We start from the raw sequence: 15,001 nt of genomic DNA, 5'->3' as shown, positions 1-15,001 counted from the left end.
TGCAGATATATATCCACAATCCCCAAGAACAGCTTAATTTGGCCTTGGGCATCAAAATTCCAGCCAGAGTGCATTTGAAATCCTAACGACACGGAACATAACATCTAGGCTACAGACCAGTCGTCCTACTTTGGTTGTAACCTGCCCTTTGGTCAGCATGTAAATTTCATGTTTGCTGACTTGGACAAACAAACTGTAAACATCACCACCTCCTTCATAAACTAATGCAAAATGAAAACTAATGAGTTTTTCTGAAAAAAAACTTCTTAGTTTTGTGCCATAAGCAACTCATGACCTAGACAGCTACTATATATGAGCATATTTGTTCATACAAAATTATATAACCAATTTGAACCATCATTTTGGAGCCTCACCTTGTGGCACCAAACTCTACTTTTAATAATAGCAAAACGGCAAATGATATAAAAAACATATTAACTTTTCAGGTTTCCAAATACATAATGCTCTCAGTATCATCCCAAAAATTCGACCTCAAGCAAGTCCCTATACTAGCTGATAACGGGTTAAACTTAACCCTTGAAGTTATCTTATTCCTCTCGAAATCATAGGTGAGAAAGAATACATGTTTATTAACCACGATCGATGCCTTCGCCAACCTAACCTCACCGCTGCGAGTGGTGGATTGCATCTTCAAGTGATTGTCACTAGCGAAATTCATTAGAGAGAGAGGCAAAACTAGTGACTTCTTGTTTGACCAGATATTATAATATATAGCAATTTAGAATTGAAAAAAAAATTATATAAAAATAAATAAAAACAAAAACCCGTGCGGTTGCGGTGATCGAGATCTAGTTTGTATTAAAACTAGGTTTTAATGGCATGCAATTGTAAATAGTTAATAAAATCAAAGGCATAATCTTGACACGGATTCGGAATTCTGATTTAATAATATTAGATAACATTCTTATTTGTTTCAGAATTAATTTGTTTATTTATATGTAGAGTATCTATTTCAACCAAATCAGAATATTTTAATATCAAAAGAACTTTTCCAGGTACAAACACAATTTAATACAACCATTTATATACAGATATGAAACTGAAAATGAAAGAATAGCTATGCTTTCTATAAGAAAGACTTATAGGCTAACAAATAAAATCTGTTATGTCCCTCTTTCGCATATATTTTAATAGCTTTCAGCTCTTGGATGAAACTCCACAATGCACTTGACATTACTTTACAAATAACTTTACTTTAAAATATGTGGGCGTTATCTTCTCTTTGAAACAAAAAAATGCTGATTCTGTCAAAATTCGCCCATTTCTGACTAATTATCATTATGTCCAGACATAGTGATGTTTTCCATTGAGAAGCTCTTCCCCGCAAGCACAAGATTTTTTACTAGTTTGTTGTTTGATGTTTTTAAGGGGACCCTTCAACTGATCAAGGTATCCAGAAAACGTAGTGGCAAAGGAAAATTAGGAAAAAAATTCTGTAAAACAAAGTGAAACAATAGCAAAAGCAGCAGCATCTACAAGATCCGGATCAAAGCACTTTGGTTGTCACCTGCCCTGTGGCCAGCATGTAAATTTCATGTTTGTTGACTTGGAAACTGTAAACATCACCACCTCCATAAACTAAATGCGAAATGAAAACTAATGAGTTTATCTGAAAAACCTTCTTAGTTTTGTGCCATAAGCAACTCATGACCTATCCAGCTACTACATATGCGCATACTTGAATCATCATTTTGGAGCCTCAGAGGGAATGTTTACACCAAACTCTATTTTGAAAATAATATAAAAAACAAATGATGGCCAAACGTCATATTTATTAACTTTTCAGGTTTCCAAATACATAATGCTCTCAGTATCATCCCAAAAATTCGACCTCAAGCAAGTCCCAATACTGGCTGATAACGGGTTAAACTTAACCCTTGAAGTTATCTTATTCCTCTCGAAATCATAGGTGAGAAAGAATACATGATTATTAACCACGATCGATGCCTTGGCCAACCTAACCTCACCGCTGCGAGTGGTGGATTGCATCTTCAAGTGATTGCCACTAGCGAAATTCATTAGAGAGACAGGCAAAACTAGTGACTTCTTGTTTGACCAGATACTTTTCCCGCCATCCTCCAATGTCCAGAGGTCCACGGTACCATTAGTTGCAAGAAGCGATACGGAGTATTCAAAAACAGCTATTGTCCCACCGTAGTTCATGAGATTTGGGCTAGAGGTGGTGACGTCAAGGGGTAACTTGATCAAAGCGAACTCCTCTGACCTCAAATCAAAACTCATAACCACAGATGTAGTCCTATCAATACAAGCTCCGTAATACAAGACACCGTTGATGGAGATACCTTGTGAGCAAGGACGATGAGGAGGAGGAGGAGGACTTTGAATGCGTCTCCATGAAACTCCAGGACCAAGTACCAGTACATGATGCTCAGATCTAACAACTCTCCCTTCTTCCTTGCTCTCCTCCCAAACTACGTTAAGCGCTTTGTACTCATCGTGAACAGGGTCGTGGCAAAAATAGTCCCACACGTTGTTATCATTAGGTTCAGGCATTATGGTGGGCAACTCCACGAGCTGCTTGGTGGTGAGGTTACAGATAAGCAATCTTCCCTGGACTCTGACACAAAGCAGGCCACGGAGAGCACTCACGAACTCGCCTCCCAGCATCCAGGGCATGTTTAGATCTCGTTTGACTAGAGAGACGTCTGAGTCAGGATTCGGATTCGGCGATGATGAGAGCAACGCAAACTCGGAATGGTTTTCCTTGTTGACAAGATGCATAAACAGACGCCGCTGTCGCCGAGTGTTGAGGAAAAGGTTGGTGAAACAGCGGGAGGAGATGAGGGAACACCAGTGCTTTGAGACGCACTTTAACCTCACCACCGATTTCGCCGGCAATCTCAACAAGATTTCTGTCAATAAATCTTCGGGGATCTGAAGAATCGTGACGGCAGGGGCTCTCCGGCACCTCCTACTGGCTCCTACTTGTAACTTCTTCTTCTTCTTCATCTCTTTCACGGCGGTTAGACGGAAAGACATCTCCATAGTTGTTTCGGACAGATCTACTCTGACACAACCCTAACTGAGATAAATAAATATATGTACTTGTCACACGTATCTAGGATCTCAAGGAATCTATTACGATATATATTCTATATAGTATAGTTTACTATATTCTCTAGTTAAAGTTATGTATAGTTTCCTATTAGTAATAAGGAATCACATACTCTAATATTAATATAATATTTCCTTTTTCCTACCGGTTCACTTTTTGAATTTTCATTCTCAATAAATAATGCAATCTATGTATAAAAAACTGACAAAGAACATACAACTCCATCGTCAGGAACAATAGATACCATCTCCAGCTAGTTTTCTTGGTCAGCTCTTAGTTCATTGAAGGCATGATAATAACCAAACATTTGTCTTTATGATTTTTTTTAAAGGGTTGCAACAACATTCAGATTTTGACTACGTTGGATATATCATGATTGAGTTTATAACGTATGCATGAGAGTATTCAAGTTGAACAAGATCTACTGATAGCTCCACTTGATGTGCATGAAGATAATGTACATCATCAAGCCAGTAGAAAGCACTAATTAACATGAGGAGAAAGCATTAATAAAATTAAGAAATGTTTTCTTTGTATAAATGTTCTGCAATTGTTGTGTATATCAGAAATAAAACAAGCTTCTTGTCTCGTTTGGATTCTACTAACTAATGCTAAAAATAGATTTAGGTTTTGTTATTTGATTTGACTTCTTCCTTCCCTTTGTGACAGACACATTTGACAATAACCAGGACATTATTAAATGATGATAGGGGAAGCTTTCAGGGTTAATGTGAACTATGTTTCCATGATCTCTCTGCATGCATGAAGATGGAAGAGTTTGGGGCAAAGAAGAATGAGAATCAAGCTTTGGAAACAGATTTTGCAGAGAGACCAATGTGGCTGATGAAATGCCCTTCTCTCATCGCTTCTGCTCTCCAATCTCTTCCTTCTACGGACGATTCATACCTTCCCGTCGCCAAAGTCATCCTCTCCTTCGATCCTCTCGCTGCCGTCGACGAAGAAGAAACCAAAGTAATTTCCTGTTTTTTCTCTTGATCTCTCTCACCCTCTCTAGATCTTCTCAGTCGTCTTCTAGGCTTGCGTTTGCTTTCTTGCGCGTCAAGCATGTGATTCTTTTGACTCGCGCAGTTCGTAATGGAATTAGCTAGGGCCGGATCTGGAAACATTCCAAAACGTTTTGGCTTGGATATGTCTAAGGATTTCATTCCCATGTCTGTTTTCTCTGAGTCTTCTTCACAAGGTAAGGATAACTTCTCCCTGTCCCTATGGCATGAATCTTTGGTAGTTAACACTAGTCAGATATTGACATTCTCTAATGATAGAATTCTCATATCTTTGTTTGTTGTATCGCATTTTTGGATCATTATCGCGTTATGGTTCAGCATTAGTCTGTTTATTTACCATCCAGAGATGAACCTGATTCTGTTTAAAGATCTTCTTTGGAATGTATAGGCAAAATGTCAGTAGAAGGGAAGATTAAAAACAAATTTCACATGAGTCCTCGTACCGAAAACATGGAGAGCTATGGCAAACTTTGCCGTGAAAGGGCTACCAAGTCTATGTGCAAAAACAAACAGATCCAGGTTTCTTTGAAAGAATGGTTTATACTACTGCATCTTTACAGAAATGATCATGTGTTTTATTTTGGACCAGGTCATTGATAACGCCACTGGAATGTATATGTGGCCAACACCGGGAACTGTAGCCCCCACGGGAACCTTTGTACTATCTTTACCCCTCTAACATTACCTACTATTATTTCTCACTTACACCTAAGAAAATACAACTCATTGTTTTGTATCAGGAAAAGAAGAAAGTGACAACCAAGACAACAGAAATGAAGAGAACAAGAAGGGATCGAAGAGAGATGGAGGAGGTCATGTTTAATCTCTTTGAAAGACAATCTCACTGGACTCTGAGGAACCTCATTCAAGATACAGACCAACCAGAGGTAAAACTAAAGGAAAAACACTTTTGTATAGTGCTTGATTGAGAGATTTCAAAAGAGAACATATACAAAAACTGAGATTTGTACTGTTTAATGAAATGTGTAACGGTATTGAATGTGATTTGGTGCAGCAATTCTTGAAAGATTTGCTTAGAGACCTTTGCATTTACAACAACAAAGGGAGCAACCAAGGAACATATGAGCTGAAGCCTGAGTACAAGAGGTCCACACAAGAATAAGTATTGGTCAAAAGGATTTGTTCAGGTTTTGGATGGTTAACAAATTTAATTTCAAGTAAAGGCACAACCTGATGACTTTCTAAAACATTTCTCATAAATTTGATTTCAACTTTCACAAAATGTAAAAACAAAAAGTTGTGGGTTTACTTGTCCTTTTAAGAAATTTTAATCAACAAAGTAAAAAGGTTAAGAAATGGATTCAAGGACTACCAAGAACCAAAACATTTGATATATGGTTGAAGTCAAATAGTAAAATAATCAATGAGTTACTTAGGAGATCTTTAGTTGATTTGGTCGGCTGTATTATATTCATGAACTCATAGTCAAGTCCTGTTTTGGTGGAAGGACTCCTTGCTTATAATACATATATCCCTTGACTATGTAATGTGATGAATCCGAGGTTTCAGGGATCAATGTGAGTTAAGAGGGATGGTGCATCTCAGTGCCACCTTTTGTGTGTTTTAACGCCGTCATGTGATTCTTCCCTTGTCAATAATTATTATTAAATGCAGTACTATCAGGTAATGCTTAAGATGGAAGCATGTTATCATCTCGTACGTTGACTATAAACTCTTCATAAGTTTTCTTGAAGTTGGGGAAATAGCTGACTTTCTTAAACAAATAAAAATAATAAGAGAAGGGGGGTGGTGTGGTCGGCGCCGTCCCAAAGCTCTTCCGAGTACATAAAAATAGTATTCTATGGAAGACGCTAGTAGTATATATAAATAGAAAGATAGAGTGAGTTAGAGAAGCAGAAAGCTCAAGAAAAAAAAAATGATTTCATTGTTATTTCCACGGTCTCCTTTGTGCACAGTAGCCATACTATTCTACACATATGTGTGCATTCCTTTAGGGAAGTTGAAGAATCATCAGTGTGGAGATGCTAGATCGCATGATGATGATGAAGGTTACAACCTAACCAGTGTGATGTTTGGGGACAAGGAAAAGAAGGAGGAGGAAGAGATATGCTGCTCAATATGCCTTATGGATTATGAAGATGAGGATGCGGTGACACAACTTCCAAGATGTAATCATCTCTTCCATGTCCATTGCATTGAACCTTGGCTTCTCCGTGGCAGTCTCACTTGCCCTCTTTGCAGATCTTTTGTATTCTCTCAAACTCATACTCCTCTTACCCACAACAATGTCATTAATGTTCATTCCTCTTCCACATTTCATCTCTCTCTTGTTTCCTTTTTCTTCTTGTTGTTTCTCCATCATCTGATTGAATACTTGTTGTAGCCTTCATTCTTTGTTAGCACACTCATTCTTTTATATATATTTACAGTGTATTGTTTTGTCTCCATATGATGATTATTTAAGAAATACTAACAAAGACAACAGCAGCACTAGCTATTAATTAGTTGTACATCACTCTCTCCTATGTTTCCCTCCAGATGAGTTGTTACCTTGCGTGTGAACCAAACATTTTGGATGTGTGTCTAAAGCCCAGTCAATGATAGGATTAGTAGAATCATTTTTTTGATGGAAAAAACGGATCTCAGTCCTTAGTGTTGCTTCAAGCAGGTATTACTGTATGGGCCATATACATATATAGATGCAGTATAGGACATGAGTTGCTTATGTCATTGCCTAGTAAGATTTTGCTTGCCATCAGTTATCTTTTTGACTGTGAATCTAAGAAATCTTAGAAGCAGATATATAGCTTAAACGTGCAGCAAGGTGCAGGGGACCCACTTTATGTTGCGGAAGGACAGCCAAAATGCTTTGATCCAGATATTGTAGATGCTACTCCAACTGAAGATGGGTACAAATGTGCATATTCCAATAGATTTTCCACACTCCCTGTCCCCAAAAATTGAACAATATCGAGCTAACTACTTTGGTATGATGCAATATTGCATTATATAAAACGATGCAAACTAGTGGTTCTTGTGGAGTATGGGGGTTGTGTACAGGCTGAAAACGTAATCAAGCTGTTCCCGGGAACCGTGGATATCATCTATTCATCTTCATGCATATCAAGTAGTAGAGCTACCAAGCCTGTTGAACACTCGTAAGGTATGATAAAGCCACTCTAGTCAAAATCAGAACTTCTTTGCAAAAGTGTCCAGCTATCTAAATCAGCTGATATTCATCGTGTTACCATCGTGCAGGTTTTAAAAGCAGTGGCGCCATTACCACCAATCCTCCAAAAAAAGGTAGAACAAAAACAATATCCTCCTGCAAGTTTAGTTGGATTAGTCTTCCACTAGACAACATTACATGTGATTCTTTAAAGGTTATCCTTCTTGGGAAACATACATAAGAGCTAAGCTAAGCACTCTTTCCATGTTATTATCAGCAACCTTACAAATACAAACATCAGCTAACTTAAGTTAAAATCAAAAGAAAGAGAGAGAAAAAAATGCCTATATTGACTGACATTCTAAATTAAGAAGAAAAAAGACAATAAAGTGAGATTATGATACAGATAGGATGACACCAACAAAGAATATGCCAAACCTCCAAAACAAACTAATCATTGACCCTAAGAAAGCTTTTTTGATTCACGTTGCTGCTTCTGCTACACCATTTACCTCTCCTCCTATCTTACCTTTATCCTTACCACTCGAGACCTCTGCTCTATCTTCGATTTGCTTCCCAAAGCTCAGAATCCCACTGACATCCAGCTGAATCTCTTTGGTACTAACAACTTGCTGCTTCTGATGTGTGGTAAGTGCTTCGGGGTAACTTGCAACCAACTTAGCAGACTCTGGCAAAGATGTGAGCCCGGTTTGGATTCTGTTGCCATCCCAGAAACCATAGCTCGTAATAGGAACATTCTGAAGGTGCTGCTGATTAATGTACTGATGTCCTGTCTCATGGTCCCTGCTCAAGATTGATGATGGCCTGATACTTCCTCCTGGATTGTGTTTTTGCTTGCTTCCATTCTCATCAGCGGTTAGTACTGTGCCAAACAGCTTCACATCTCCATTCTTATCGAGCCTCTTTGCATCAGACAAACTAAATGAATGGCTCCTGCTATGACCAGATCTTCCATCTTTTTGGAATACTGTCAGAGGCTTAGTAGCTGAGCTGGTACACTTTTTGAGAGAGAAAGCTTCACCTGTACGTTGAGCCTTCACAATCAAATCAGATTTTGACCTAATTATCCTGCTCGGATCTTGCGTGAATGATATCCACGGAATTTGACAAGATCCCGTACTAGTCACATGTAATTGACCATTCTGCTCAGGTTTGACATGGCCCAAGACCTGACTTCTCTTATCTAAATCCAGATTGACCTCAGAAAACTGCCAGCCCCTGTTATTTGTTTGGGCAACAAGAGGATTGGGTAACTCGGGCTCTGTATGGCAGTTGGAATCTCCTTGTGGTACACTGACGCCTACAAGGTCTTCCTCAATTGGAACATGGTGCAGACACTCGGGGTACCTGAAACTTGAAGGCGCAGCTTCAGCCTCAAGGCCGGAATTTCTGGTTCTGTTTGCAGCTTGCATCACTCCATCCTGCATCTTTGAACTTTGTTTAGGCAATGCAGCACCTTCACATCCTGAGCCCTTCTCCACAATATTATTGGAAAGAACGATTGACCCACAATACAAGGGGTCAGAAGACACAGCGATGGGTGTTAAGTTACCTTCGTCTATTTCCATTGACAGTTGATCACTGCTCTTAATTTTCTCCGCAGCTACAGATGTTAAATTACCTTCATCAATGTCCTTTGAAAGTAGATCATTGCTGTTCATTTGGTCTGCAGCCTGACAGTGGCTCTCACCAGTATTAATGTCTACCAAATCTCTGCAAGGTTCCGAATCCCCATTGATATTTGCAGTGTTCACGAGATTGGTACCATCTTTCAAACGCAATAATGCCAGCCCATTCTCCTGTTCTGATCTACTAAGGCCGGCTTCCACATTTTCAAAGCCTGAATGGTTAGCTCCCTCCTGATTCATGTTAAGAGGTGAGGTAAGCGTATTCAAACCAATCTTGGCACTAACTCCATTATTACATATGCCAGAGTTACTCTCCGTAGCACAAGGACCCTCCAAGTCGCTTCCACCACCCTCATTGGCATTATCAACACTTGCAGATGCGCTCACATTTCCAGATCCAGACTGTATACATTCCAGCCCAAGGCATTTCCGAACTTTGCTAAAGAAAACCCTACACTGATCCGGAGATCTGGTCCTGACAAACCTCGATAATGAAGCAAAATTCTTGCCAAATAAAGAGAAACCCTGTATAAAGGCAGATCTCTCAGCATCGGTCCAATGAATAGGTCCCGTTTCCCCACAGCTCTCTTCTGAACATGAGTCATCGTCTTCATTGCTGTTCTCATTATGTGTAGCATGAGATATCCGAGGTTTTTTTGCAGCAGGAGCAAACTTCAGATGATCGTTACACCCCTCTCTAGACTTCACGGAGGTCCTTAAGCAGGAATTAATCTGCTCTGATGACAAAGGACCAACAGCTACAACATCTGCTCCAAGAGTTCTCTTACGAGGGAAATCGAAACTGTGGGAGTACCCTTCAGAGTAATTGCCATCGTGCTGCAACGAACTAGAACTGCTGCAACCTCTGAGGGTGATCCTTTTGGAAGAAGTCTGCCGGGTTGATGCAACCTTGCCTGCGTTTGCTGCTATAATGGAGACGGCACCTAAAATATCAAGAGAGGCAGCACCCATCTCACGTTTCCACTTTTTTGTTGGCGCCAACATGTAGGTGTGTTTCCCTTCTTTGCCAAAACTACGCTGCTTCTTTATTTTCGCAAAACAATCGGACTTGTGGTTTTTGTAGTAGTAATCGATACAGTCCGCAGTTGTCTTCTGAGTAAGAAATGAAGCAATTTTCTTGAAATCCTTCCCGTGCATTGCTAGCATACTAAGGAAGGTCTCTTTCTCCTCTGAGGTCCAAGGATTAATCATTGTTCTTTCCTTCTCAACGTCGCATGGATCTTCAATCAGCCCATTGCTAGAGATAAACCGCGACCTCACCCTTTCTTTCTCATCCAAAATCATCGCAGGCATTCTCAAAATGTCTCTAAGAGGCTTTAGACGGGTATTCTTTAGTAGCTTTTTCATGTAACTTACGAGCTCTGTCGTGGAGGCTACACTATCCCTTCTTTGAGCTGCACGTGAAGAGTAAACAGCTATTAGATTTCAAAATTCGATGAATCCAAAAAGTTTTACAAAGCAATCTTTTGGACTAGACCTCCTAGCTATACAAGTTAGGTGTTAATATTAATATTACAGTGGAGACTATTAGAATAAACCCAGAATCTAACAAAAGTTAATCTAGCTTTACCGAATCAAACAAACTCGTTATTATGGAATGACTTTGAACTTAGCTTCCAAATAAAAAATTATGTCCATTATTTGACAGCTCTGGCGCCCAGACAACGTATTGCACTGACAAAAAAATCCTCAAGAGTTCTAGATGTTTTCTCTAAAAAACTCATGCTCCTCAAGTTTCTACAACTAAACATATATTTACCTCAGAAAAAGGAAAATCAAAGAGTAAATGATCTAAAGAACAGCATAACAAGACTGGCATCTTACAGTTAAAAGTTAAAAACCGAATTCTATCCAGACAAAGACAAAACCAGTGAAAGCTTAAACTACTAACAAAAAAAAAAGCAGAGAGAAAAAGAGTTTTAAGTACTTTACCTGAAGAAGAGAGCCTCAGGCGTACAGGTTGGGAAAGCTTCAGATGCCCACCATTTTTTGCATACGGAAATACTTCTGTTTTTTTGTTAGCCTTTGGTTGGTACTTTGCTGAAGTTAGTTGACGCAAATCTTTCTTCCATGCGAGCTGAAACGCTTTAAACTGAAGGAGCAAAATTTTCTCCCTAGCTCTCAAGAGCTCTATCCTCTCCGCAATTTTTTCTTTGACATGAGAATCAAACTGCCTTTGACATCTGCCAGGGAATCTTGAGTCATCAAACGAACTGAAATCTCTTGGAAGCAATTTATTAAATACTTGAGATGATTCACTGGCATATATCTTATTGGTAGATAATAACTTAGCACAGAGCAAGTCTTCATCAGACACCATGCTATCATAAGCAGAAGAAAGGTCAATAGTTTCCTGATTGGAATCTGCCTTGGTAGACGGTATGGGCAATATATCTTCATTGCTTCCGAAAGTGGGAATAAACTGGGGTAGAGCACTAACTTCTCGACAACTATCTTCAAAGATTTCAACAGGATCCTTGGCGGAAACAGCCTGATGAACAGGATCTCTCACCAATGTTTCAGCCACAGAGGAAGCTACTGCTTTGAGACCCAATACACAAGAAGCTTCCTGCTGCACATTTTCATCTCCCTCGGAAAGGTCGGAATTGGGTCCAACAACACGGCACTGTCTTGCACTTTCAAGCTTTAGCGCCTTATGTTTGCTTTCAAGCAGATCAATTTCAGATTCAGCCATCTCCACAGCTTTCAAAATATCACCTTTCCAAGCAAGTAATTTCTTCATTGATGTCAACTGGACGGAACTGGAATCCCCTGTACCAGGATCATCAGTACCAAGCAATTCACTGAGCAAACAGCCAACTCGCTCCATTGAGATGTTATCAAGCTCTTCTATATTGATTGGAAGTCGTTCAAGGTGAATACTAGACACGGGGCTAGGTGAACGGCACACGTTACTGACATCACTAGCACCAATAGCAGCCTTCGCAGATGACTTATCTGCACATACAGAAACGAAATTAGGTGGGTATTACAATATCCTTGCAGATGATAAGGAGTGAATGTATAAAAAACATGTGGAAGACATGATAGAAAGAGAAAACGAAAATCATGTTTATAAAATATAAGGGAATATGGCAGAAGAGCTCAAGTAAAATCATAGAGATAACTCCAAGTAGCACACAGAGTGATGTATTATAAAATGTACCGTACCTGGTGATGAATTGCAAGCTACAGATGATGGAGTTGTAGGGGAACCATAATCTGGAGCATTGGCTGCTGTAGGACTTTTATCAGCAGTATTTTTGTTCAAAGAATGTATTTCCTCTGCACTGTTCTCCAACAAGTCTGTTCCATCCTCGGTTGTGTTAACATCAACTTTCTTATTCTCGTATTTCGCCAGGCCCTCACCCCACCCAAGACGTTGTTTCTTTCTAGAACTCATCTCCTCAGACACAGTAGTTTTGGGACATGCTGTAACATCTCCTGAAGAAGATTGAGTCACAGCAACAGTTTTAGGAAGGATTTTATGTTTTCCATCACTGGAATCAACAGCCCCCAAGCTTTTCAAGCTACTTGAGTGACTAAAACCTGAACTCTGAGACGCAAAATTCCCAGAACGGGTCCACACTGGAAGCTTCCCAATTGCTCCCAGAGAATTCTCCTTCCCATTTTCCCTGACACCGTCTAAATCACTAACTTCATGTAACTTAGTATCGTGCATGTCTTTCAGGAGAATCTGATTCCCAGTTCCCTCAATCTCTGCATTGAGGATTGGAGGATCTGATGCATTATCACCAGCTAACCTTCGACCGTGCATCAAACCATTGGATTGCTTTGCTGGAGAACACTCCTTATTTTCATAACTGTTCACCGAAGAAGGCCGATCCAACAAGCCAAGACCTTCAGAATGAGGATCTAAAGGAAGTGATTGCCTTTGATCCAAAAATTTCTGCTCGTTCTTAGATCTAACTGTCCGAGATGGGGTGCACAGCTCAATATCCATCTGCTGAGCGGAGTTGGCTTGTTCCCAAGAGTTCACCACAGTGGTATGAGTATCTGAAGCAGGTGGTGGCCTCTCCTCAACCGACCTCCGACCATTTCTAACACCACATGGCCTATCAAAAGCTCTATACGATCCGTTGTTCATCTCCCATGTATTGGACCTCCAGTCCTTCTGGCTTAAAGGAACTCTATCATCCCTACAATTCCTGGTGTATCGCCAGTCTCCGCGTGGTGCTGATGGCCTGTAGTAGTCGTTTTCAAACATCCGGGCACTGGACCGAGAAGATGTGTAGCCATGACTGGACTCCTCCACAAACTGGTACCTTCCGCCCTGCTTACCATGAGCTGAAGAAAACATTACAAAGAAGTGAAAATTAGAAACTCCGCAAGAGCTATTCATCCACATATATAATACAAGTTTGAACTTTTACTGCTGAACAAAAGACATCAGAACCCATCATAGCACAGCAAGTGATAAAACTCTAGGAAACAAAACAGATTCCATTAAAACAAAACAAATCTACCAGGAAAAAAACCATAGATGTAATAAACCCACAAAAATAAGACCTTAGTGCTATACAAATCTATAACATGTCAAGCTAAAAAACAAACAACAATCCACGATTCTGGAAGCATCTACTGGTGGAAACACACGTCTTCTATGATAATGAGTCAGGAACAAAGTTATATCCTTGTCTCCTCTTTTCAGATTCCAAAGCAGACAATACCAATTCAATTGTAATAACAAAATCATCGTCCTGCCAAATCTAAATCTAAAAAAATAAACAAAAACAAAAAACGAAGCAGGTGGATTATAAGCCCTAATAAGCGAGAAGATAAGGCTAGGAATCTTACAAGAAGGCCTGCGGAAGTCAGCAGATCCTCCCCACCGCGAAAACTCGCGGTGAGAAGAAGAAGACGAAGAAGGAGAATCCCTCCACCTGAAAGGAGGAGGATCGAAAGGCGGCTCGGAGGGTCTCTCGTGCTTCCTCTGCCTCAGAAGATCCTTCCGATCCCAAGATGAGTGATCCTGCGGCGGCATCAAATTACCCACAACAATCGCATAGGACTTAACCTGTAACCCACTCCAGACCCCGTCACCAAACGAGATAAGATGGGAGCTTGAAATCAATCAATCAAAGAAGGCCGCTTCAACTGGAAAGGGAAAAAAAAAAGCAAATCGGAGAAGCCGCAGTTAGAAATTAGGGTTTCGTCAAAGTTGAGAAGAGCGGAAAGAGAAACCTGGAAGGAGGCCGAGCTGTAATCACTAACTGAGAGAGATTCCACCGTGATGAGGAAGGAAAAAAGAAGAAGCTAAAGATAGAAAAAAAGCTTGCTTGAATTTCGGGTCGTAAGAGTAATTGGGGATTTTGTCAGGAGATTGATTGATTCTCTCTTCCAATTAGCTCCAGCAAGAAGATGAGATAGACAATTGAAGGGAGAGAGAGAAAGAATGAAAGAGAAAAATCCCCTTGTAACCTAAAGACGCTTACAAAACTCTATTTCATAATAATTTTTGGCGTCCGCAATTATGTTATTTTTTAAAAAAATGGAAAGTAAATCATGTGAGAAAGAAAATAAATATTATTTTTACTTAATTATATTCTTCTACCATCGTGTATCCCCAAAGACCAGTCTCTCGATTCAAACAAGTATTAAGTTCGCTATTCAAACAAATATTTGGTGGATATCCGTAATTTCATAAATACAAATATTTTATAAATATATATATTATATTTTAAACAAATTTAACCATTTTCTTTTTGAAAATTTTAAAATATTTTATGTCTTCTTATTTAATATATATATTAGTTATTTTATTGTTTAAAATAAAAATTAAACTATCAAAATATTTAATCAAATTTTGCATCAACAACTATAATAAATTTAATCATGTATATATTTCATCTTATATATGATTAAAATTCATTGATTAGAATGCAAATAGATTATCTGACATATTATCATAATATAGTTACTAGATTTTGATCCGCGCTTACAAAGCGCGAGTTTATTTTTTGAATTTAATAATTTTTAATAGAAATTTTTATATAAGATAGTTTATTTATAAGTTTGGCTATATTATTCGGAACCG

At 39.2% G+C, this 15,001-nt stretch overlaps 4 protein-coding genes across 4 annotated transcripts; 2 read left to right on the top strand and 2 right to left on the bottom strand.

Annotated features, from left to right (window-relative positions):
* Nucleotides 1-1,803: 1,803 nt before the first annotated feature.
* LOC103842272 (putative F-box protein At3g52320) lies at nucleotides 1,804-3,027 on the bottom strand. Its single transcript, XM_009118896.3, has one exon. It carries the CDS (start codon nucleotides 3,025-3,027, stop codon nucleotides 1,804-1,806), a length of 1,224 nt encoding a protein of 407 aa, XP_009117144.1.
* Nucleotides 3,028-3,809: 782 nt separating this feature from the next.
* Nucleotides 3,810-5,443, top strand: LOC103841165 (transcription initiation factor IIF subunit beta). Its single transcript, XM_009117688.3, has 6 exons — nucleotides 3,810-4,069; nucleotides 4,187-4,298; nucleotides 4,511-4,641; nucleotides 4,712-4,780; nucleotides 4,863-5,009; nucleotides 5,138-5,443. Exons 1-6 carry the CDS (start codon nucleotides 3,860-3,862, stop codon nucleotides 5,243-5,245), a joined length of 777 nt encoding a protein of 258 aa, XP_009115936.1. The 5' UTR covers nucleotides 3,810-3,859; the 3' UTR covers nucleotides 5,246-5,443.
* A 498-nt stretch (nucleotides 5,444-5,941) lies between these two features.
* LOC103841163 (RING-H2 finger protein ATL18-like) lies at nucleotides 5,942-7,703 on the top strand. The gene has a single exon (XM_033281214.1). The coding sequence runs from the start codon at nucleotides 6,020-6,022 to the stop codon at nucleotides 6,485-6,487; it is 468 nt and encodes a 155-aa protein (XP_033137105.1). The 5' UTR covers nucleotides 5,942-6,019; the 3' UTR covers nucleotides 6,488-7,703.
* Nucleotides 7,481-14,400, bottom strand: LOC103841164. The gene is made up of 5 exons (XM_009117687.3): nucleotides 14,149-14,400; nucleotides 13,762-14,061; nucleotides 12,115-13,251; nucleotides 10,876-11,901; nucleotides 7,481-10,337 (listed from the first exon to the last, which is right to left on the bottom strand). The coding sequence occupies exons 2-5, from the start codon at nucleotides 13,946-13,948 to the stop codon at nucleotides 7,756-7,758; spliced, it is 4,932 nt and encodes a 1,643-aa protein (XP_009115935.2). The 5' UTR covers nucleotides 13,949-14,061; nucleotides 14,149-14,400; the 3' UTR covers nucleotides 7,481-7,755.
* Nucleotides 14,401-15,001: the final 601 nt, after the last annotated feature.

This window comes from Brassica rapa, chromosome A09 (assembly GCF_000309985.2).
Source record: "Brassica rapa cultivar Chiifu-401-42 chromosome A09, CAAS_Brap_v3.01, whole genome shotgun sequence".
Lineage (NCBI taxonomy): Eukaryota > Viridiplantae > Streptophyta > Magnoliopsida > Brassicales > Brassicaceae > Brassica > Brassica rapa.
Note: the sequence above shows the minus strand (reverse complement) of the source record. Positions and strands in the feature narration are given on the sequence as shown.